Source organism: Corvus cornix, chromosome 7 (assembly GCF_000738735.6).
Source record: "Corvus cornix cornix isolate S_Up_H32 chromosome 7, ASM73873v5, whole genome shotgun sequence".
Lineage (NCBI taxonomy): Eukaryota > Metazoa > Chordata > Aves > Passeriformes > Corvidae > Corvus > Corvus cornix.
This window is the reverse complement of record NC_046337.1, coordinates 8,975,910-8,998,001: the sequence shown is the minus strand read 5'-3', so window position 1 is coordinate 8,998,001 and position 22,092 is coordinate 8,975,910. Positions and strand designations below refer to the sequence as shown.

The following is a 22,092-nucleotide window of genomic DNA, read 5'->3' as shown; positions in this document are numbered from 1 at the left end:
AAAGCACACTGTGCTCACAGTGCTTCCAGCAAACAAGAGCAATGTGGGAACATTTGCTGGTATGAGCTCTGTTTTGATAAAGGTTGGCAGAATCCTTCAAGGATAACCAAAAATACAGCTGCCAAGATGGAGCTGTATCACAAAGATGTGGAATTTAGGGCTAGAGAGGAGGAAAAAGCATTCATGTTGAACATCTGCTCTTACCCCTCTCTTGCAAAGTGAATTTAATTAAGACATTCTCGAGTAACAGAGCATACAAGGGCAGGCAGAAAAAGCCAAATGCTTATTTTGCTTACCCAGAACGAGGAACAAGAATAAATAGCCTTTTTTTGTTGTTCTTTATCCTAACACATTTTAAAGGACAAAAAGCAACTCTAATAGTATTCCCCACTAAAAGTAGCAAAGGTGGAAGTTTTAATTTTTGAAAGCATGTGAAGTTATCTCTAAATCTACTACTCACCATGTATAATTAGCTACAAAACTGTATTTACCTAGACAGACAGGTAATGGTAGTTTTCATCCCTATGTAGTTCTATAAATCAATAATAAATCTTATCTGAAGAGTGCTTGAAGTCCTCACCTATTCAGATGCTAACCAGTACAGCAGGAATTAAAATGCCTTATTCCTGTAAAAGGTTGGGATTTCATTCTCAAATGCTCTATGCTGGAATAGTTGAATGTCCAGTTTTGAAAGCAAACTCTTCCCTTTCCATCATCAGCAGTTCTAAGAGACTATACTAGGCAGACCAAAACAATTAAAAGCCTACTAGAGATGGTCACAAGTGTGTGTTTTGTAATCAAACTTTTGCTGATGATCACTGCAAGTCTTTCTCTTTGAGCAGCCTTGCCAATGTTCAGCCAGTCTATACAGGATTCGCCCCTCACTGCAGCCTAGTACATGGCAACACCAAGTTGATTCTTTTGCTCTTACAGCATCAAGACAATCAACTCCACTGCCTGTGGAACCTTTCCTTTCCCAGGGAAGGTTTTGTGTTCAGTATTTGCCTTTTCTCTAGAAGCCCAACACTGTTGTTGGGAAATAACATGTTCCAGAAGCGTTTTATGAAAGATGATTTCGCAGTTGTTGACTAAGTCTCTGAAAGCTCCGGGCAATAAGTATCCAGCAACCTTGTTCTTAGCACACACAGCATTAGAGATAACCTTTTCCAGATAAGCTCTGTGGTGCTCCAGCTGCTGTGGGTTGCCACTCACCTACCTGGGAAAGGAGGCAAGGCCGACTGGTGTGGACATGAGTCAGCAGTGCCCGATCTCCCTCTAGTGGCACAAGGACGGGGAGGACGGCTCTGCTCGGCAGCAGCAACACGGCAACTACGGGATGAGCTCACAGAGGTCCTAAGGGACGACCAGCACAACAGCTAAAGTACCAAATGCACTTTAATGAGATCCAGATTTTGTTCCCAGAAGGAATTTATACCGTGTCAGTGTATTAGGCAAGAACATAATTTCTCCTGAACTACAGGCATGAGGAGAATCCACTATGACATACTAGGTATCTAAGGTTACTCTTAGAAACCAGTTTTCCACATTATTAGAAATAAGGCAGGTTTCAGGCGTGCATGTAGCTGATTTATCCAGTCCTCAGATGCCATATTTGCCCTTTAGTTCTTCCACTTTTGCTATGTAAGCTTTCATTGCATCTTCTTTGGACATTCCTGAAGGACAGAACACAGGAAGCAGTCAGATACCTTTTACAGATTAAGATGCCTTTTACAAGTCACAATTCCTTGCTATAGCCCGTGCCACCTGAGAGCAAAGCAGCCAGGAGTGTCACTTGGCTGTGAATCCACTGATGAAGTTTTAAACAAATGTGTTCCAGCAGCGATGAAAAAACAGTGTTTCACAGCAAAGTTGTTTTTACACAGACAGCAACCAAGCAGTGTATTAGTTCTATTAATGTCACTGACAATTATTACAGGAAAGCTATTCCTTAAAATACCAGGAAAAAAGCCCCACTGCCATAGATTAGACTACTTGTTTAGCTCCTCATTTAGAGCTAAGAGCTCAGTTGTTTCTTCTAAAGCTTTCCTAACTAGAAGATGCATAACAGATGGAGGGAGAGCTCAGTCTTTGGGGGTTCCTAGGCTGGGACCAGGAAAACAAATTTAGGTTTCTGCTGCTGTTATTGTTCTTCTTTATTTAACATCTTAGGCCAGCTGGGCATTTTGTACCCTAATTCCCTTTCACACGGGCCATATTTTTCAGGATTATTTCTGCCTTGCAGAGGTAATCAAAAGTAAAAGTTTATTATGGCATTCTGAACTTCTAGAACTCTTGTATTGTAAGGTACCACTCCTCTGTTTCTTGCTGAACTATATGTGCCTTTCTGACTAGTTTGCCATTGGTAATTTTATTCATTTCTTTAATCAGACACTTACCTTTCAATGCACTCCAGGCATCCCACTTTGCTTTGCCTTTGAAGTCCAGCATACCAGGGCGCTCTTGAGAGAGGATAAGCAGCAGGATTAGTTTGTGTGATCTGGCTGTAGGTAATACCCACTTGAAGGCTTAGTTAGCTCTTAACCATAACAAAATACAATGGCTCATCTCTGCAGCTGTTGCATGCTAAGCTGTAGCCAGCAGATCACCTCGGGAATACGTTACAACATTGTTGGTGACAACAGAAATAGACTTTTTCAAATTCCCTTGAGACAGCAGCATTTGAGCAGAAGAGCACGAACTATCATGATGTGGTTTAATTTTACTTTCTGAAGAGCCTGATGTCCCATAAGAGCTATCCAATAAAGAACACCAGCTCTAAAGTAAAGCAGAAATACCCTGAGGTCCATTACAGGTAGAGACATGAAAACAGCTGTTTGTAGTAACATACAGCTTAGAACTCATTACCATCAAGTTAGTGGTGTGTTTCTAACCTATAGTTCTGCATCTGCATTTGGAAACCTTGGAAATCTAACTCACTTCACTGCAGGCTGTGGTGTGGCTGAGTAGAATGACGTGTATATGGTTATGCTTCACGTATGGTATTCCTCACGTAAAATCTTTGTGATTTTACTTCCTTTCTCTCTCCTTAAAGACAATTCTTAGAACTCACAAAAGGAACTGGGCAGTATCCACAGAACACCCTTGTGCAGCTCCCATGGCACAGTGACCTGTGGCTCCAGTTGGCAGCTTCACTCCTCTCCAGCACAAAGCCCACCAGTCACCCTCCCACAGGCTGCTTCTCTGCCAACTCAAGTTGGCTGCTGCTTCACAGGAGTGCAGCCACTTACAGGAATGGTGGCACATTCACAGCTCTGGAGCAGTTTCACCCTGTCAAGCACTAATAATGCTGAGGTCCAACCACATCAAAAGGATCATATCTTAAACCCAAAGTGACTTCTTTTCCCCCTCATGCTGCCCACTTTGGAAAAAGATTAAATTACTTACCATTTCCTGTACACTTCACTGCCAGCTTTTAAATCAATGGACACTCAATAAACTTTGCCAGCTACTGGGTTAGGAGGCCAGCACTCCAAAGAAATGACCTTTTCCCTTTCTATTTCTAGCTACTCCAGTGTCGATAGCTACTACCAAGGTCGATAGAGACACGCTTCACTCTAAATGTTATTCCAAAGGCTGAGCTGCCATCGACAGCAATGTAGTGAGAGAAGTAGCCAGAAACATTCTGCACTGTGTCCTTGCAGACACATCATTGGTACAGTCTTTCTAAAGTATAATATTTAATTGCAGCTCCTATAAAAGTTTTCTCCCGTTCTTCTGGTTCTGCTTTCCAATACTATTTTTAGCAGCCAATCCACTCTAAATAAACTGTGTCATCCCCTCCAGTACTGCAATTCCACACTTGTATCGTTTGCTTTGCTGTTTAAGTCTGTATAACCGAGAAGTGTTTGCATTAAAGCAGCACCCCTTGGCCTGAGCAGCTACTTACTGACAGAGGTCTCCAAAAATCCCAACCCCAATATTTGCACAAAGCTAACACAAAGCCTCCTCAGGCCCTCGCTGCACGACGAGGTTCATACAGCGGCAGCTGGGTTAATCTAAAAACCACGAATTGCACAAAGCCTTATCGGGTCAGCCTGTGCCCTCCCGCACAGCAATCGGTGCCAAGTCGGCACTGAGTCGCTTTCGCTGAGCCGCGGGATTGCGGGAAGCGCAATGGGGGAGAGGTTTTGCCTCCCGAAGCGTCTCCAGCGCGGGCAGCCCGGGCGGTACGTACCCGTGTTCACATCGCCCACCGTGGCCTGTTTGTAGTGGCTGTAGATGTCCAGCATCTCCTGGTCCGCGGGCTGCGACTTCAGCTGCTTCACCTCCTCGGCAGCTTTCTGGAACGCGGCCTGGGGGGAAAGCGGCAGCGGGTGAGCGAGGGGAAGGTACCCGGAGCCCCCGAGCCACCCCGGCTCCCCGCAGTCCCAGCGCCCCCCGCACCTCGGTCATTGCGACGAGCCCTGCACGGTCCCTACCCCGCCGCTTCTGCCGGGCCGCCCCCGCCGCGCGCCCGCCTCACCCCTCGCCAGATCGGCCGCCGGCCAATCGCAGCGCCGCGGGCCCCGCGACAGCCAATCAGCGCGGGCCGGGGCGGGCACAGGGCGGGCAAGGGTCCAATGCGGAGGCGGCGCGGGCGCCTCCCATCACAGGGCACCGGGGCGGGGCGGGGCGGGGGGCGGGGACAGGACGCCTCGTAGCCAATCGCGCGTCCCGCGGGTGGCACCGGGAGGATGCGATTGGAGGAATGGGGTGGGGGCGGGACCCGGAAGTGGCGGCGGAGAGCGGTAACGGGCCCGGGCGGCGAGTGGGCGGCGGGGCGCGGCCGGGGGGCTGTGCTGGGCCGGGCGGCGGTCCCGGTGCTGCTGCCGGTCCGGGAAGGTTCCTCTCTCCAAGAGGAATGGGCCACCGGCGCCTCCCACCTGCCTTCTTGTCTCCGTGGAGGTGCGGGGTCGTACATGGTCCCAGCCCTACATGCGATCGGTTTTCTGACTGTGCTCCCGATTCTGTGTTCCCACAGTGTTTTTCCATGCTGCTGAGGAGCAAGTGAATTGAATGCTGTGGCCTTTACTGTATCCTCCAAGTCGTCAGCCCACGTGGAATAGCACCAAGAAAACATCCCTCTTTGCCGTTTAGTATAAATCGAGTTATTTTCAGGTGCAAAGTATATGTTTTTTTGATTGGCATGTGTTATTTGTGTGTTGGGTGATACACACAGCTCATTTAAAATAGAATTGGAACTCGGGGAATTATTAACCAAGGGGGTGTGAAAGCAAGCTGCCTTGTGTGGTGGAAGGTCTTTGTCCCCGTTCTGCAGATAGTACTCGATGAAAATATTGGTAGTTCGCTTTGCCAGGGTATGGCTGGCACAAATACAGCCAGGGTTGGGGTGCACCTGCATGATGGTGGGGCACTTAAATAACCTCACAGCAAAAAAAGGGAAAAAAAAGAAAGACACACAAAAAAGAACATAAGAAAGAACATAAGGGGATGAATAGGTAAAGGATTCCCTTTCAGGACTGGAGGTGGTGACTGAGATGCCTGCTCAGGGACGGGAGGTGCAAAGGTTGTGCTGATGTTGCAGCACGTGGGCTGCAATCCTTGCTCGTTGCTGCAGCAGCCACGTCAGTTTAGCATGTGGGCAGGAAGCTGAGGGATGCCCAGCACCAAAAATAGAGAAGTTTGTCAAAGTAGAAAAGAGCTTATTTTCCTGTGGAGAGGAAAAACCCAGCAGAGCAGTATGTGAGCTTGTTTGAAGAGGGACTTGGGTTGACAAGGCCACTCTGTTGTAGGCTCTGCTCTCTGTTGAGGTAGTATAAGCCCACAGAGCTGTTCTAGAGACCAGCTGTTATAAATTAAATCCCTTAATGATGCAGTAGTGTACCAGGAGAATTATCTGCCTGTGTATGTGGGGGCAGTTTTTCACTTTTCCTGGGGAGGTGAAAATGAGCATTGTATAACAGCTTAGGCATTTTTCAGGGTGTTACACTCTCTGCAGCATAAGTATATTAAAAAGGCTTTGGGTTTGTTTGTATTGGGACATTCTTCTAGAGCGCAGTGTTACTTGCCCAGCAGGTCAAGTCTTCAGTCACTTAAAACCCAAACACCACACTTGCATTTATCCATAGCCCTTCTGCGTGTTCAGTAGGGAGTCTGGTGTGGCATTACACAGCACAGACACTGGAGTACGTGGTGTGCAGTGTCGGTAATGCCCTGCTTGTTTTGAGACCCCATTACTGCTCCAGTAGGAATCATGGAAGTGAAATCCTGAAAGGCACAATGCCATTGAGTTTCTCACTGTGTTTTACCCTTTGCATGAGGCCCACCTGCGCCTTGTTTTCCAGCTGTGCTTTTACACAGAGGAAAGGCAATAATTCCTCCCTTTAATGTTTCCCAGGTTATTCAGAATTAATTCTCATGTCAGCGGAAAGCTCAACCATCACAGTTCGTCTTGTGCGCTCTTTTGAGCACCGGAACTTCAGACCTGTGGTGTACCATGGAGTTCCCTTGGATCAGACAGTGAAGGAGTTCATCGCTTTTGTGAGGAAGGGTAGGAGGTCTTTGTCTCATTCGTTTGCTTCAGGCCCAAGTGTTGCTGTCCCTGCACAAGAAAGTGGAGGGGAGAAAATGAATGGGAATTCTGTGGCTTTGGTAGAGATGCCAAATTTGTGTTTGCATCCATTGTGTGCTTTTCTTCCTTAGATGAAAGGTCTGGAGTTAATAAGGGCTTCTGTAGTTGGTGTGCCATGCCTAAATTTGGATGGACTGCTCCCCCTGCCCAGATCCTCATGTTTAGTCAAGAGACATGGACAAGTCAAAGAGACAAGGACATTGCTGCATTTGGCTCAGTGCCTCAGGCTCCTTGAGTGGTGCCGTCAGGCAAATATTCATAAATAAATAAGAATAAATTAATAGAATTTAGAAAGTCTTTGATCCTAACTACACAAATATGTGGAATGCAGGAACGCAAGTCTGTTTGCTATTTGTGAGAAGAGAGAATCTTGAAAATTTGTTTTTGACACTGTGTGGTCTCACTGTGCATGTTTGTTTCTGAGTTCCTGTCTCCGTTTTGAGTTTTGTGGTGCAGATTTACTCATCTGTGGGCTTTCTGTTTTAGAAGCCTGGTTAAAAGTAACAAAAGTTAAGTACTGCAGACCAGCCCACACAGTGACTTGGTAATTAGGGTGTTACTCTTAATCTTGCAGCTGTATTTCCACACACCTAAATGGAGACATTCAAAGGGTACAGAATAATATAATTTGGTTTTTTTGCATGAAGTCAGCTTAAACAAGTCTTGAGCTGTTATAGATGATAACATTTGAGCGACTCCTAGGACATTGCCTTGGGACTCACGGGTGTATTGTGTTTGGCAATTTCCATATTTCTGGACAGTGATAGGCATGGCAAGATCTTAGGATGCTTTTAGAAAACTGCAAGCACTTTCAGAACATATGGCACAGCTGCTGTTATGAACAAAAAAATAAAAAACAATGCTAAGAAACTTGCTTTTGATGTGTGCAGTATTGCAACTCGCTGTTATTTGAGACAAAGCCAATGTCTTGAACAAGACTTTTTAGAACCTCATTCCAGAGGGGTCTAAAAGCCCTGTTCCTTCCTTTACTGTAATCTGTTTTGAAGGGGCAGTTTAAGATAAATTGTTAAACTACTGAAGAAATCATGGCTTCAGCCACCTTGCTGCTGGGCACCCCACAGCTGACTGGGCCTTCTGAGGTCCTGTTTAAGTCACTGGGAGCACTGACACCAGGGAAGGTGTCAGCATTCTTGCAGTTACTTATGGTCTGTGTCCTGCAAGCGGCTAAAGAGTTAATTTTCTACAGTTTGGCTTCCTTTTCGTGGCTGGTTCTCATGGCTGTGTTTACTGAACGATTCAGTTATGAATGACAGTTGTCAGCTGTTTGTATAAGGTAAAGAGAGATGCTGGGAAAACCATTAAAAGGATGTTCCTGGCAGATTTCTGAAGGATCAGACTCCCGTGATCATACCCTAATTGCACTGTCCTCATAGGGTGTTTTGTTCAGAGGGACTTCATGCTCAAATGGAGTTATTCACATATGGAGTCACTATAGAATCTGAGCCAAAGGCTGTGTTTTAGCATTTGATGCTCAAACAAGTCTCCTATGTTGCAGATTTATTTTGATGTAAAGGCTGTCCGGGGGATGCATGCATTGCACAATAATGGAAAATGAAGTATTGGAAATAATTTAAAAAGCTTTGTTTTAACTTTGTGCTTTTATTTTAATAGATGTGTCTTCAAGAACAGGACTTCCTCCTCCTTTTAAAAATTACAAGTATGGTAGGTGTTTCTTATATTGCTTGTTGTAATCAAATGCCCACATAGTATTTTACACCAGCATTTATACAATTTAAAAGATAACTGCTGTACAATCCTAATGTTGGTGCCAGTACCTGCCTACATTTGTAACTCTATCCAGCTCTTGTAGCTGGGGCTATGCCACTGGGATCTTGTCTGCAGAACTTGACCATTATTTTAAAGATCTGTTCTAATCTTTAAATTAGGCTGCATGGTTTACATTATTTGCTACTGGGTACTGATGGGTTTTGCTATTAATTTTTTTATTACTTTTATAAGTGCCTTTTTAACTGTGTCTTTACCCTAATGAGCAGCTTGTGATCTCAAAACACTTTGTAGTTCTCTGGGTGCTTATATACTTCAGTATCTATTTACTGATGGTGAAGCAGAAGCTGAAGGCAAGAAGTAGAAAATGCTTAAGACTTACATACTTAAATAGTTTACACAAGATAAGAGAAACAGGGGAATTTTGCTCCAAGTAGATATGAAAGCTCTTAAATACAAGCTGGTGGTATGAAATAGCATGATGGGAAATTTAAACTGACTTTATCCTCTATTGTAAAGCTATATGTGTATTTCCTTTTTGTGCAAATTGGCATGAACATGTGCAATTCATCTGTTTGGGACAGAAAAAACTTTTTAAATATTGCTAAATTACTTCCTTTCTTGGAGTTCGTAAACTCGGATGTCAGTCACATATCTTTTTCTAAACCTGGCAATTCTCAATGTTCCCTTGGAGTTTCCCTGCAAGTGATCCTCTGTCTCCCATGTTCTTGGAGTTGACAAACTCCTTCCTCTATGGTGATGTAAAGAACTGAATGAGAAACCTACTTAATACATGTGAATGGTAATAAACTCTATTTGCCTATTTGAAAAAAAGGCAAGGATTTCATTTTGTGCTCTTGCTAATGGTAAAACAGAGAGTGCACATTGAAGCCAGAAAAAGAGTTAGGGATTAAGACTGATGATACATCAGTGGCAAGGATTTGAACGTTACTATTATTTTTAATGTTACTTAAGGTCTTAACATCTGTAAATGTAAGTTTGAATTTGGAGGTGCCCTTCACCCCATCTGTGCCTTTGGATGAGGGGTCCTGTCTAGAACTGCTGCTCTCAGTTGTATCCCTGGTGTTGCCTATCCCAGCTGCTAGTTCTTTCATCACTCAGAGATCAGTTTAGTTTCTCCCACAGCGTATGTGATGGCCGAGGGCCTGATTGTGCTGTGTAGGACTGAGCATAACTTTAAAACCTGTTGCACCAGTTACTGGGGGCCTACTCTTACTGTGATGGTGCTAACTGCAGGAAAATTTTCACACAGGAAAATCAAAGCCAGGTTCCTCACCTTCCCCTCAGGCTGTGAATCATCCAGGTTCATGTTTTTGGCATCTCTGCTGTCTCTACAGTGCTCTACTGTCATGTTTTTGTGAGGAAAGGGCAGTGAGACTTCTGCATGAATAGTGCCAGTAACACACAGATTTTTCCCCCCGTTTTGTTTGGCAGTGCCAGAAATCTCGGTTGGATCTGGTTGTCTCTCACCTTGCCTGTTTCATCTTCCTTCCCTGCAGAATTTGGCACCACTTTGTTCTCTTAACATCCTATATAATGCCATCACATTTTTCCTCTTGGATTAGTGCTCCAATTCACATTTCAAAGCTTCTGACTTTCATTTTCTCTTCTTTTCTTTGTATGGATCATTCTTGTTCTTGGTCTAGAACTCTTCTGAGTCAGTCTTATCTTAGTACCTTATCATTGCCATCTTTTCACTGATGTTGGCAGCCTGGGTGCCAACTCGCTCCATAAACTGCTTCTCAGTTTTATTTCCTTTATCCACGAATGTGGAGCAGTATGTCAGGTAGTTCATAAAATCACTTAGAAAGTGGTATCTTATCAATTGCCATGATAGACCTATTATCAGAAAAGGCAACATAAAGAATTGGCAGTGTGATTGAGTGGGACTAAGTGGGGATGAAACAGCAAAGGCTAGTGAGAGGACTTAGCTTATGAGAAGAGACTGTAGTTTCATCTCTGTAACAGAGTTAGAGAAGCCATTTAATAGCTCAGATGAAGACATGGTAAACTGCTGGGTGCCAGGGATGGAGTTCTGAGCAAATAAAACTGCGACAACACTTCAGGGCATGACGGGACAAAGAGAAAAGGGAACGTGTCAAAGTAGACGGAGGAGCTTAAAACTAACAGGTGCAGGCTGGGTTTATTTGCTGTAGTAGAGAGGTTTCATAATTGCAATATATTTTTTCTGTGATTGCTTGGTGTTTTTGTAATGTTTCTATGCAAGATGGATCCTGGCAATTGCAATTTAACGTCTGTCTTGCTTCTAATAGCACAGTTATTACAACATGCCAAGGCTGCCTTCTCAGTGACCTCTGCAGTGATAATACAGAGTACTTTTTACCTTATGTAGTGTTTTAAATAGTGTTCAAAGTGGGCCGGAATGGTATGGAAGCAAACTTCTGAGTGGGAATGTGATCTCCGTTATTCTGAACATCTGACTACTTGCTCCTGGTAGTTTGAAAGTTGGTTTAGCCAATGTTTAACTTTGCTGTATCCTTCTCTTACCAGACTATTTCAACGTGAAGTGTTCACTCAATGCACAAAACTAAACTAGAACAGAAAATGAGCAGACAAGCAGAACCGGTTTTTCTTCTTTGCTGGGAAGGCATTGATGTGTTACTCCAAGTTTGTTCAGACACGGACTCTTTAGAGTTCAATCTTTTCTTTTTTTTTAGCGTTGCATGGCTTTAAGCCATTCCCTCTGGATCTTCACACACATCCAGTTGCTTTAGTGTTATTTTCCCCTGTTTTCCCCTTCTGTTAGCAAAACCCTGCCCATATTGCCAGAAGAAAGTAGTACTTTTAAAAAAAATTTCTAAAAGCACTACACTGCACAAACATGAGATAAAAATTATTGAAGAGAGTGTAGCATTAAAAAGAGAAGAGGCTGTACATGTTCACGGAAAATGAATTTGCTTAACGAAATTTCTGCCATGGATGGTGGGTGTTGTATTCATGAGAAGGAAAATTTCAAGGGATGATCTGAAGTGGTCAGGTTACTGTGTCTTAATCACTTGCTGCCGACCAACTTAGCTGTGGTAGTTGACAGTGCATAAATGCTGTTGGTCCTGCCCCAATTGCATGTGTAAAACCTATTAAGTTAAAACACCCTAAGTGGCATTTAAATTGATGTGTTTTGACTGGCAATTGAGACGGTCATTAGTAGGTTATTGTAATTCAGCCAGCAGACAGAAGCCCAGTAGGATGTGGTACCTTAATGTTGCATTGACTGCTTTAAGACTGTGGCCCAGGACTTCGAGATTAAGATGTTTTCTCTTCTTTCAGGTTCAATACACAAAATTGTTAATAACAAAAGATCTTGAAGCTTCCTGCTTTGTTTGTCTTTCCCAAGTACACCTTTCAGTGTTGTCTGCTTATTAAGCCTTATTTTAGGAAAACACTATTTTCTTTCAGATACAATGAAGATTATTCACCAAGCACACAAATCGAAGGTAAGATTGTTAGGTGTGTTCCTCCCCTTTTGCATGCTTTGATGCAGGCAGATCTCTGCACTGTCAAACAAGACGGGGCAGAGGCAATCAGTAAATTCTTCTTCTTATCTTTCTATTCTGGTTCTCTGATTTGTAGACTGGTGAGCTTGTAGTGAGTTTGGAAGATGATGACAAACTGATTTTGAAGGAAGACAGTACGCTGAAAGCAGCTGGAGTAGGTGGGAGTACATTTGTATTGACTGAAGATGCTGTTCCTTGTGCTAGCATTAAACTGATAACTGGCTGATTATGTTTGGACAGGCTGCCGAAAAGTAAATGCTATTCCTGATGCTCTTTACACGACTTGATAATTATTCAGGGAAGCATTATTCAAATCATTGGTCTGAGGGCAGCAGGTATCTGCACTCCGAATGTTCAGAATGCAAATTGTGATTTTTAGAGGGTATGCTTATAATTCTGCTGAGAGTAATTTTAAATGATTGACAGATAGGTTATTAGTACCGTGTCTGCTTAGTCTTATCAGTAACATTTAAACTGATGTTTTGGTTAGAAATGTAAGTAGTGGAACCAGCACGGAATAATGAAATAAGATTAGATTTGTTTAATGTGCAGCATACAGTGCCTGATAGCCAGATTGCTCAGGAAAGTTAGAGCAGAATCATTTAGAGAATGTGCTGAACATAGCAAAGAGTTGAAACTTGACCTGATTTCTCACATTTTGACAGGAGACTACATATAGGGCATGTCTTTTGGTAATAATGTAAAGAAATGTCTGTCATGATAAAATTGATGGTCCCTGGATGTCCTTTGGGCTTCTCATAAATGTGGCTGAATGACTTTGTGGCAGCAGGGCACTTAAGGGATGTGTTTGCATTCCACCTTGATATGGACATTTGCTCATTTGAATGTGATTTGCCTGGCTGGAAAGCATTAACTGCCTGTGCTCTAAGTGCAGGGGCTTCACAGAGGAGGCACCCTCCTGCTCCTGGTGCTCACTGATTGCTCCCCAGCTATGGAATGGGATTTCTTTCTCATAGGTTACTTGGCTCTCCTGTTTCCTGCAATTTATTTTCTGGTTTTAAGTGACTTGGGATGTCTCTTCAATGTTCTGCTCTGGTGTGAACTGCAACTGATCTCAGTATACCTTTCCTAAAGGTCTTTAAATGTTCCTATAATATGAATAGTAGTTTTTACTACACCAGGTCATTTTGTCAGGGGGGGGAAGATGACGATTACTGGCACCCAAGCCTTACAGATTTGTAATTTAATTAGCAGAAGATTCATTTAATCATGATCTTTATCTATGTAAGGCATAAGAGGCAGTGCAGTTCAGGAGAGGGACTGATGACAGTGCCAAATGTTGGATTAGAAACAGCAAAGCTGTCTTGTTTCAAAAAGGTATGGATAAATATTTGTATATATTATCCATCTTTGAAACTGGGTTTGTAGCTACAGCAGTGAAACAGTTGGACATGATCTCAAAAAAGGTGTCAAAACATCAGACTAAGTGTTACAGTGAAAGGAAATAGGAATACAGCAGCCTGTTCTGTGTCTCTGTACAAAGAGAAGGGTGGTTCATTTAGGGCAGAAAATGAATTAAAGCTGGGGTTTTTTTTCTTTTTTTTCCTGAATAACAGCAGTTATTAGTCATTACTATATAGAAGATATTTGTGATAGAAGGGGAAAACCCTTTCTTTGGATAATGCAATGTGCCATTATGCCATTTTGAATTTGGATATGTTCCAGTGTATCTTGATGTGAAAATGAACTAAGTTAGGAGTGGGGTCTTTGTAGTAAAATCTTGAAGATTTTACTTTTCTTCTTCACCAAGAACTGGAATAAAGTAAGCCAAGAAGTGAAATATGATAGCATGTACCACAGGTCCTCATTTTGTATAAAATCACAATTTTGTACATTTGCTTTAAAATCAGTAAGAAAATTTGAAATCTCCTATTGACATATGAATTTTTTCCAACATCTAGTCTGGACAAGACTTACTGGAATAAAGCAGCCAGAATCACCATTAGAAGATCTGGGAAATTCTGATACATGCAGAACATTTTTCCTGAGCTGCAGTTGATTGCCCTTGGCTCTATACAGGGGTGGGCTAGAGAGTTATAAATTATGAGGACATTAAATAAGTATCCTCAGGAAAGCCTCTGTAGTAGTGATTATTATTACAGTTATTATCCAGTCAGCAAAGTTAATGCTTACATTTTTTTTTTAAGCAGGGTATATGTTAATAAAGTGTTCAGTATTCATTACAAAGTCTTGTCTGTTTTCTAGTTGAGATTCTAAAATCCCTTCTACTGGTTTTTTTTTTCTTTTTTTTTTTGAAGACAGGCAGACTTCATTAACTTAAGGTTTAATTTAAAAAGCGAATGTGGAACTTATTGGCTCAGCACCTTAAAGAATTCCATGTTTAATAATTGTGAAGGCTTTCCATCAGATTTGTCTCTGTTCTGAATTAGTAATGTTGCTGACTTATTGTTTTAGAAGAGGAAGTCCTTGACCTACTGGGTTGAAAGAATTGTGACTGTTCTGAACCTTTGTGGGTCCTTTAGCTCTGCCATATCCCCTGTGAATAATTAGAGGTATTTGAAGGTATTGCTGGAGAAGCCAATTTGTGTCTTTCACTTTGCATATTGTTGAAGCCTCATGAATTAATCATCAGCAGGGCAAAAAATTAACTTCTTCAGACACATATTTTGATGGGTCATGAGGGAAAATGTAAAGTGATCTGTAAAATATTCTACTGATCCTCTAAGTATTAAATTATTATACCTACAGGCTAATTTAATGGGAAAAAGAAGTTTCTTTCTCCCTCTCCTAACAGAAAAATGCACAAAAAAAGAGTATATAATGCTTCATTACTTTCCTAGCATTTGAAGGTGTTAGAAATGCAGTCACTTAATTTGCTGAATGCTTATACAAACAATTCTGAAGACTGTGTTAAACAAATCTTGAGGGGTCTTGTGTACATATTTACTTCCTTATATTCATGTTCTTTGTGGTTTTGTTTGTTTGGGGTGCTTTTTAACGAGGTTAAATGACATCTTTAATACTGGAACCTTTTTTGCAAAAATATGAGGAAGAAAAAGAAAAGTGTGTGGTGATTTATAATTGACCATAAAGTTGCTAATTGTCTTCTAAGATTCTAAATAGCTGGCTGTTGGTGATTCATTTATTGGTGTGCTAAATATTTAATTTTTTATTCGTTCTAGCAAATGAGACGGAATTAGCATTCTTCTGTGAGGAAGATTACAGAAACTACAGAGCTAATCCTGTTTCGGCCTGGTGAAGATCCCAAGAGATTGTTTTGTTTTCCCATACCTGTTGTAAATTTTCCTTATTCTGCTTAATGAGATTTTTCTTAAAGATCAATAAATCCTAGAGGATTTCTTTGCAAACAGTGCAATTCCCTTCCTATAGAAATTAATTTCTGTCAATATGCTAAGGCTGAGAGAAGAACTGGTGGACATAAATGACTTTTTTCTTCCTCCCTTTTCTTTTTGCTGGGCTTGGCTCTTGAGCCTCAGGCAGTGCCATCCCTGACCTGTGACACACTTTCGTGGTGTGATCCCACAGCAGACAGTAACTGCATATGGAAATTATACAAGGCACAGGAAGATCCCAGCCCAGTACTAACTTCTAATGAAAATGCAGTGAAACCTCCTTCAAGTGAAATGAAATGTTTTATGGCCAAATCACTGGGTATTTTAAAGAACTTGAGAATCTCTCGGTTTCAAGTCACAGCTTTACTTCTCTCATGTTATGTTTGGTCTCTTTTGTTTAAATAGTGCAGACTGGCCAGTGTTTCATGCTTTGCAGTGATGAATGCTTTCCATTATTCTCTCTTCCAGCCCTCTTTAGCATGCTGAAAGGGACAAATGTCTGTTGGGAGGCTTTTGTGTCCAAGGACCAGCTCGCCTGTTGCTAGCTTTACTTGATGGAGACACCTTCACATAGGGGTAGCAGCTCGAGTTCTGCCAGGACATCAGTGTGCCTAAGTAGGAACTGGGCATTTTTCCAAATGGAGTGAAAGCTCATGGTTTCAGTTTTAAGAACAAAACCTGAATGATTGTATTTTTTTGCAAGGAGAGGCCCAGTCTGTGAGCCACATGTCTTCAAGACTGGAATTGATTCCTTTATGCTTTCCATGAGCCAAATACTCTGTGTGTTTGTTCTTGGAAATTCCAGGCTTTCCTACTACATGAACCAAATTAAGAATGACAGAAAATAATCATGCATCCAAGAAAGTACCTTTAGATAGATACCACTTATGAAATGCTTTTTAGGGGGTACCAACATGGGACACTGTGCCTTTAAGCCTCCCTTCATTGAAATAGGAATGATGGCTCTCTGCCTTAGCAGCCTTTTTGGGCATAGGCTCTGCTCAAATGAATGAGACCTCACGTGCAATTGCTTTAAACCTACACATCGACCCTGAGCTCTGTGTGAGAGCTGAGAACACTGTTTCCATGAGACTTTCTGGAGGAGTAACCCTGCCATTTCCTAGAGCTTTGATTATTGTTTTTATTGACATGTGTTTATCTAAATAAAATTTCCCTTTATTTTAGATGTTGGGCCAAAGAACCCTCTGTGTATTGTTCCCACCTCATTTTCCTCATCCTTCCTGACACCTCTTTGGTCTAGGCTGTTTTACTCACTGACAGCTTTGCTTCAGAGTTTTATTTTCTTGTGAAAGAATGATACCACTTTATCAACTTGTGATTTAAATGATTTTATCTTAATCTTGTAAGGAGGAGTCCTGTGTCAACTATGTTCTCCTGGGATGCAGATGTCGTTGTGCATGCCCTGATGAATTTATGAGGAGAATTTACCTCTTGCCTTCTCTTTCGGCCCTGGCAGCCTCTCTGTTGCTGGTACCTGCTCCCCAAACATGGTCCCATGCCTCAGCTACCTTACACAGTCTGTCACTTTTGCAGATTTATGTGGTTAATGCAAGTTTGTGCTCATCTTCTCAGACAGTTCAAGCTGATGCATTGCACTCCAGACTATCCCATCCTTGTTCAGCCAAATTTACAATAATGAAGCTAACACTGTAAGAATAGATGGTGTACCAGAGAGATCAGTGTCTCAGGCTGGCCTGCCAAGGCATCTAAATGGTGTCTGTCAGCCCATGCAAGCTCTCAGACTGAGCAAGCACTGCCATTCTTTTCCTCCTGTTCTGGGGATTTGAATTTGGTCTCCAGCCCTTTCAGACAGATTTGGATTAGTTTTGTGATCCCTTTTCTCTAAAGCATTTGTGTTTGAAAGAGTCACCACATCTTAACAATTGTCCTTCCTGGGCTTGTACAGTTCCCAGCTTGCAGTGTCACATCAAGTGTGGTACAGTGGAAGAGCAATTCTACAGCATCACTGAGGAAATCTGTAAATGTTCCATTGCAAATATTCCAGAATGATGTGCCTGGCACTCCAGATTAACTTCTCTTTCCAAGGGAAGAGTTAAACTGCTGCTTTGTGAGCTCAGTTAGCTCTGGCAATGGCACTTCATTGGCTTCTTTCTCCAGCAGTACAGTGGAGCCTTTTGTAATGCTCTCAATGGCCATACTTGTAAACTGGTTTCTTCCTGAAGTGTTTTTCTACTGTGTTGGGTTTTGTTTTTTTTTAAATGGGACTTTTAGTAATGTTTCTTTCAAGTAAACCCCACAAAACCACAGATAAAAACTGAAAACTTGTTAGAAAAGATGCTGTTCCAACATTGTTTTGGTGGGATATGGTACAGCCTTGTATCAAAGTGGCTTTGATTCCAGGATTGTTGAGTACTGAATGAAAACTCTGAACACTGGCTAATAAATTAGTAAAGGCTGAGATGCCTTTGCCCATGTTGTCATGAAATCCTCTTTCTGCTGAAGGAAATCACAGAGTTAGTACTGGGGTTTGTTATCCTGGCAGAAATCATAAACTGCATTGGTTTACAGTTGCTTTTAATCAAAGGTGGAGTGGGGCAAGTCATACAGCTTTGCCAGTGTTCTTAGGCATTGTTCTTAGGGTTAAATAAGGATTCGTGTTACAGTGGGATGTTCTTGGAACCATTCACCATTTTTTTTGCTAAACAAAAGAACAACATCCAGAGAGGACACTGAAATAAGATAAAATTTATCCTGGGTTATAACATTCTAGCAGGGAAAGGCAGTCAAACTGGAACCCCGGAGTGGTATGTCAGGCTTGGCTGTTTCTTGGAGAAAAAAATCACTTCAGAGAGACTGGAGTTTTGATTAGGAGGTGTGAAAGCTACTGAAGAAGAAAAGACGAAATTTGGAAAGGAATTATAAGTAGGAAGAAAAGGTAACAGTGTAACTGAATAAACAGCAAAATCTGCATGTGCAACACTCTTGGTGCAGAGATACCAGAGCAGTGCTGCTTTCTATGGAACTAAAGGTATAAAAATCGTGCTTTTTCATAATTTTTGGAATTGAATTCATGAACTGCTCAATTAGGCATCTTGTTTTTTCTGAGTTTGTCACATTATACTTTCTTCATTCAACAGTTTTAATTATTTTTCTGCTCAGAGGTAGTTATGTTGCCTTTTGAAGAAGCAAGAGTTAAGAAAAATCTGCTGACATGGACAGCTGGGTTAAATGTTGACCAGTGACATAAAGGAGTCCTCAAAGATCTGATAAGCACCAGTGTTACAGTTAACTGCTTTATTTGATGTAAACATTCTGACTTAAAGGTGATCCAGAAATATGTTGTAAACTGTGGTGTTTCTCTTTCACTCCCTGGGAGTATTTAACATCCCCTGACACATGATTTATTTAAAAATGAGGTTGCAAGCAGCAGTCCAAGGGTTCCTTCCCATGGCCGTGGCGGGACATCTGTGGGCCCTGTCCTTGGAAGCTACGGAAATCCTGAGTGTCCAGAGATCAAGAAGCTAAAACCAGAACATGGGATACTCATTCTTGGTCTCCTGTGACTGACAGGATCCTGGATACAGAGCAGGGCAGATGACTGGAGGCATTACAAATGCCTAAGGCAAGTGCACAGTTGAACAGTTTGGACTGAGCTCAGGCTTCCTGGTGGGCACCTGATCCTCCTTTCATTGCTTCCTTTCCATAGTTCTACTTGGCACAGATTTGCAAGTGATTAATGAGTCAAGAAACACCCAGGAGACAACTTTTTCTGCTTTTCATTTTATCAGGATATTGACTTTTCTTTGCTCCCCATTTCCTATTGAGTCAGAGAAACAGACACAGCTTCAAACATTTCCCCAGCCACTTCCTTTTGCTTCTTCTGCTGATTTGCAATGCTTTAATGGTTAGGTTTGCACCTCAACTGGTATGCAATGGCAGCATTTCCTGTGGCAGTGAATGTACATTTTAAAAAATTTGTTCATGAAAAAATATGCTTTGAAATTGAGACCTTTTCTACACTGTCACTAATGGTGCACAACAAAGGCTCCTTTCTTGCTTTGCAGAAAGACTTGCATAGGACAGCACTGTCTACCAGTCAGTGGAAACAAAAATGTTTTTATCATGCTTTGTATCTTGTAAGGAAATGAAGAAGTTACATCAGGAATGCATTAAAAAAAAAAAAAAAGGCAGTGAAAAGCCAAGACCTATTGCCATGAACTCTTTGCCTGCAGAGAAAGCCACCAGATGTCAGCACAGCCTGTTCTTTGCTTCTCCAGAACCTCTGTCAGCCAAGAGGTGTGTCAGGTTTATGAAAAGTGCTTATCTGCAACTGGTTTAGCCTGAGAAGTCTGTGCTAGGGTTCTGGTGATGAAAGCTGAATCTTTCCTTGCAGAAAGTATTTATTTTTATATTAAAATCAAAAAGTGGCAAATCGAACTGGTTTCAGGGCTTAAATTCCTCTTGTTAGAGAGCATCCTTTGCGGAGCCAGTTCCCAGCGTATCTAAATCTTTGCATGCTGTGAGGAAGCATTTGCAGAACATTCATCTGAAGAATTGTCTGGAAAAGATCAGTGTTAATTTGCTGAGGTTTTGTAAAGTAGATTTTAAGTATGCCTATTTCTTTTAAACACAAGGAAAACCATCTGGAAGAGACACACATGCAAAGCAGAGCAAAACATCTTCAGCAACACAGCTTAAACACACAACAAATGTATCCTCCATGCTTCTGACCCTAAGCTCCCACTATTTCTTCCTTGTAGTGCAAGGGTTGAGGAGAACCTGGTACTGCGTTCTCTGGGTCGTGCTTCCTGAGCTGGGATGAGCTGAGGTGGGATATGAGTTTTGGAGCCCAAATCCAAGCACTGTGCACAGCTTTATGCTGTCAGTGATTAGAGCATGCATAGATGCTGCCGGGTTAAAAGGCTAAATTTGAATTTTTGCACAGGGACAAGGTGTGACAGAGCTTTCTGCTCAGATTCCCATCACTTTCCTTGCAGCAGCTTGCAGGTGCCAGGGAGGTATCGAAGAGAAGGAAGTTAAAGTGGCAGGTAGAGCCCGGGTGATGTAAATACTCCTTCCTCCTGTTTTGGGCTGCTTGTTTAGTTCCTTTCTTGTAGCATTATCACACTGGGGTCATGCTAGGGGTTTGCCACAGCTTGCTGTGGGAACTGCTTATTGATTCCAAGCTATTACTATAACCCTCAAACACTGCTCACACTCTGAAGGTGATACAAGAGAAATTGCAGCTGTGCAGTCTTGGGCTGTGTGCAGGGGAAGACTGTGGTGTGCATGGGTGCAGCCAGCATGGTGTGCAGGTTGTTTAGGAGCTGTTATTCTTGCTTCTGTCCCTTCTGCACAACACCCACTTCTGCCTTGCTGGGGACCAGGATCTTGTCTGGAAGCTTGGCATGCATGGCAGATAGATGAGAGGTGAGTGTTTGGGGTGGTGGTGCAGTGCAGGAGATGATGGGGCACAGAGCTTTCATGTCCCAGTAGATGTGGTATTTTTGATCCCATATGGATTGTAACTTCTGTTTGTTATCATCCTCTCCCTCTGATACCAATAGATTCCTTTGTAGTGGGACAGAAACAGCTAGCCAGAGGAGTTGGAGTTTGTTGGTAATGAATACATTAATGGGGTCAGTATGACAGATTAATATAAGAATTTACCTTTGTCTGTCCATTCCTGCTCTCTGGCAGGTGACTTACAGTGTTGTGTACTAGGAATGTCAACAAATGCTGTAAGAACTGCTGCTGTCTGCTCTCATTCCACACCTGAGAAGGTTTAATTCTGCTTTCTAACCTAAAGCCCATGGAACATGTTATTTAAGAACAGTTTGGGAAGCCCCTTTTCTTCAGTGAACTGGGATTTTTAAAACAGAAGGCATGGTGTTGATCTGATTTCAACACTACTTTGAGGTCACAACTTTGCCTCCATGCTTGTATTTGAGTGTTGGTTTCTTCCTTCAAGTTTCCAGTGACAGGACAAGAGGAAATGTCTTCAAGTTGTGCCAGAGGAGGTTTAGATTGGATATTTGGAAAGATTTATTCACCAAAAGGGTTGTGAAGCTTTGGAAGAGGCTGCCCTGGGAAGTGCTGGAGTCACCAACCCTGGAGGGATTTAGAAGACTTGTAGGTGTGGCACTTGGGGACATGTCTGAGTGGTGGGCCTGGCAGTGCTGGGGTAACAGTTGGACTTGATGATCCTAAAGGTCTTTTTCAACCTAAACAATTCTCTGTTTCTATGATTGTGTCCATCCAACTGGAGGCATCAGCTGCCTTTAGAGTCAAAGCAGCAATCTAGCTATAACAGCTTTATATCCCAGCAGCTACTATCCTGGCCATTTCTTCACACCTATTCCCCTGCCCCGTCCCTCCCAAATCACATACAACTGGTTCTGCAGAACACAGGCTTGAATCTTGCACAGTAACTTTGTTTTCTAGAGTGCTGAATGAGACAGCTACTTGAAAGCAGACATCTGGCTGCAGACAGCTCTTTAAGGCAGCAGGCTGGCATGCAGCAGCTGAAGGTAGCTAATTGCAGATCAGATATGGGAAACAGATAACAACAGTAACTAACCAGCAGAACAGCAGCTGTAGTGCATCCTCCAGTGTTGAGATTTCCAAATCTAAAGCAGATTATTTTTCTAGGAGGATGCACTTGTGCCACTTTAAGTCTTTGAAAGGTTTTATTAATACTATGGCTTGTGATATGTGATCCTCCTGACTGGCCCCAGACAATGCTTATTTTTAGTCTTTGATTATGAACATCCTGTACATGCTCTGCTAACAAGAACTGTCCCTAATCATAGATGGTATCTGTGTATTCTGTGCTTAGCTTTAACATGTGTGTGGTTCTCACACACAAAAAAACCCTCAAAAAACTTGTGCAGAAATTCTC

At 42.3% G+C, this 22,092-nt stretch overlaps 2 protein-coding genes across 5 annotated transcripts; one reads left to right on the top strand and one right to left on the bottom strand.

Annotated features, from left to right (window-relative positions):
• Positions 1-1,377: 1,377 nt before the first annotated feature.
• DBI (diazepam binding inhibitor, acyl-CoA binding protein) lies at positions 1,378-4,490 on the bottom strand. The gene is made up of 4 exons (XM_039555570.1): positions 4,405-4,490; positions 4,196-4,313; positions 2,397-2,459; positions 1,378-1,673 (listed from the first exon to the last, which is right to left on the bottom strand). Exons 1-4 carry the CDS (start codon positions 4,411-4,413, stop codon positions 1,600-1,602), a joined length of 264 nt encoding a protein of 87 aa, XP_039411504.1. The 5' UTR covers positions 4,414-4,490; the 3' UTR covers positions 1,378-1,599.
• Positions 4,101-17,647, top strand: C7H2orf76 (chromosome 7 C2orf76 homolog). 4 transcript variants are annotated; one of them, XM_019290469.3, is made up of 7 exons: positions 4,101-4,187; positions 4,982-5,118; positions 6,359-6,511; positions 8,225-8,275; positions 11,777-11,814; positions 11,951-12,032; positions 15,039-17,647. In XM_019290469.3, the coding sequence occupies exons 3-7, from the start codon at positions 6,379-6,381 to the stop codon at positions 15,113-15,115; spliced, it is 381 nt and encodes a 126-aa protein (XP_019146014.1). In that variant the 5' UTR covers positions 4,101-4,187; positions 4,982-5,118; positions 6,359-6,378; the 3' UTR covers positions 15,116-17,647. The 4 variants fall into 4 exon arrangements, with proteins under 4 accessions (XP_019146014.1, XP_039411502.1, XP_039411503.1 ...); XM_039555568.1 differs by lacking the exon at positions 4,101-4,187 and adding an exon at positions 4,716-4,748; XM_039555569.1 differs by lacking the exon at positions 4,101-4,187 and adding an exon at positions 4,716-4,748 and having other exon boundaries at positions 11,951-12,028; positions 15,039-15,125.
• Positions 17,648-22,092: the final 4,445 nt, after the last annotated feature.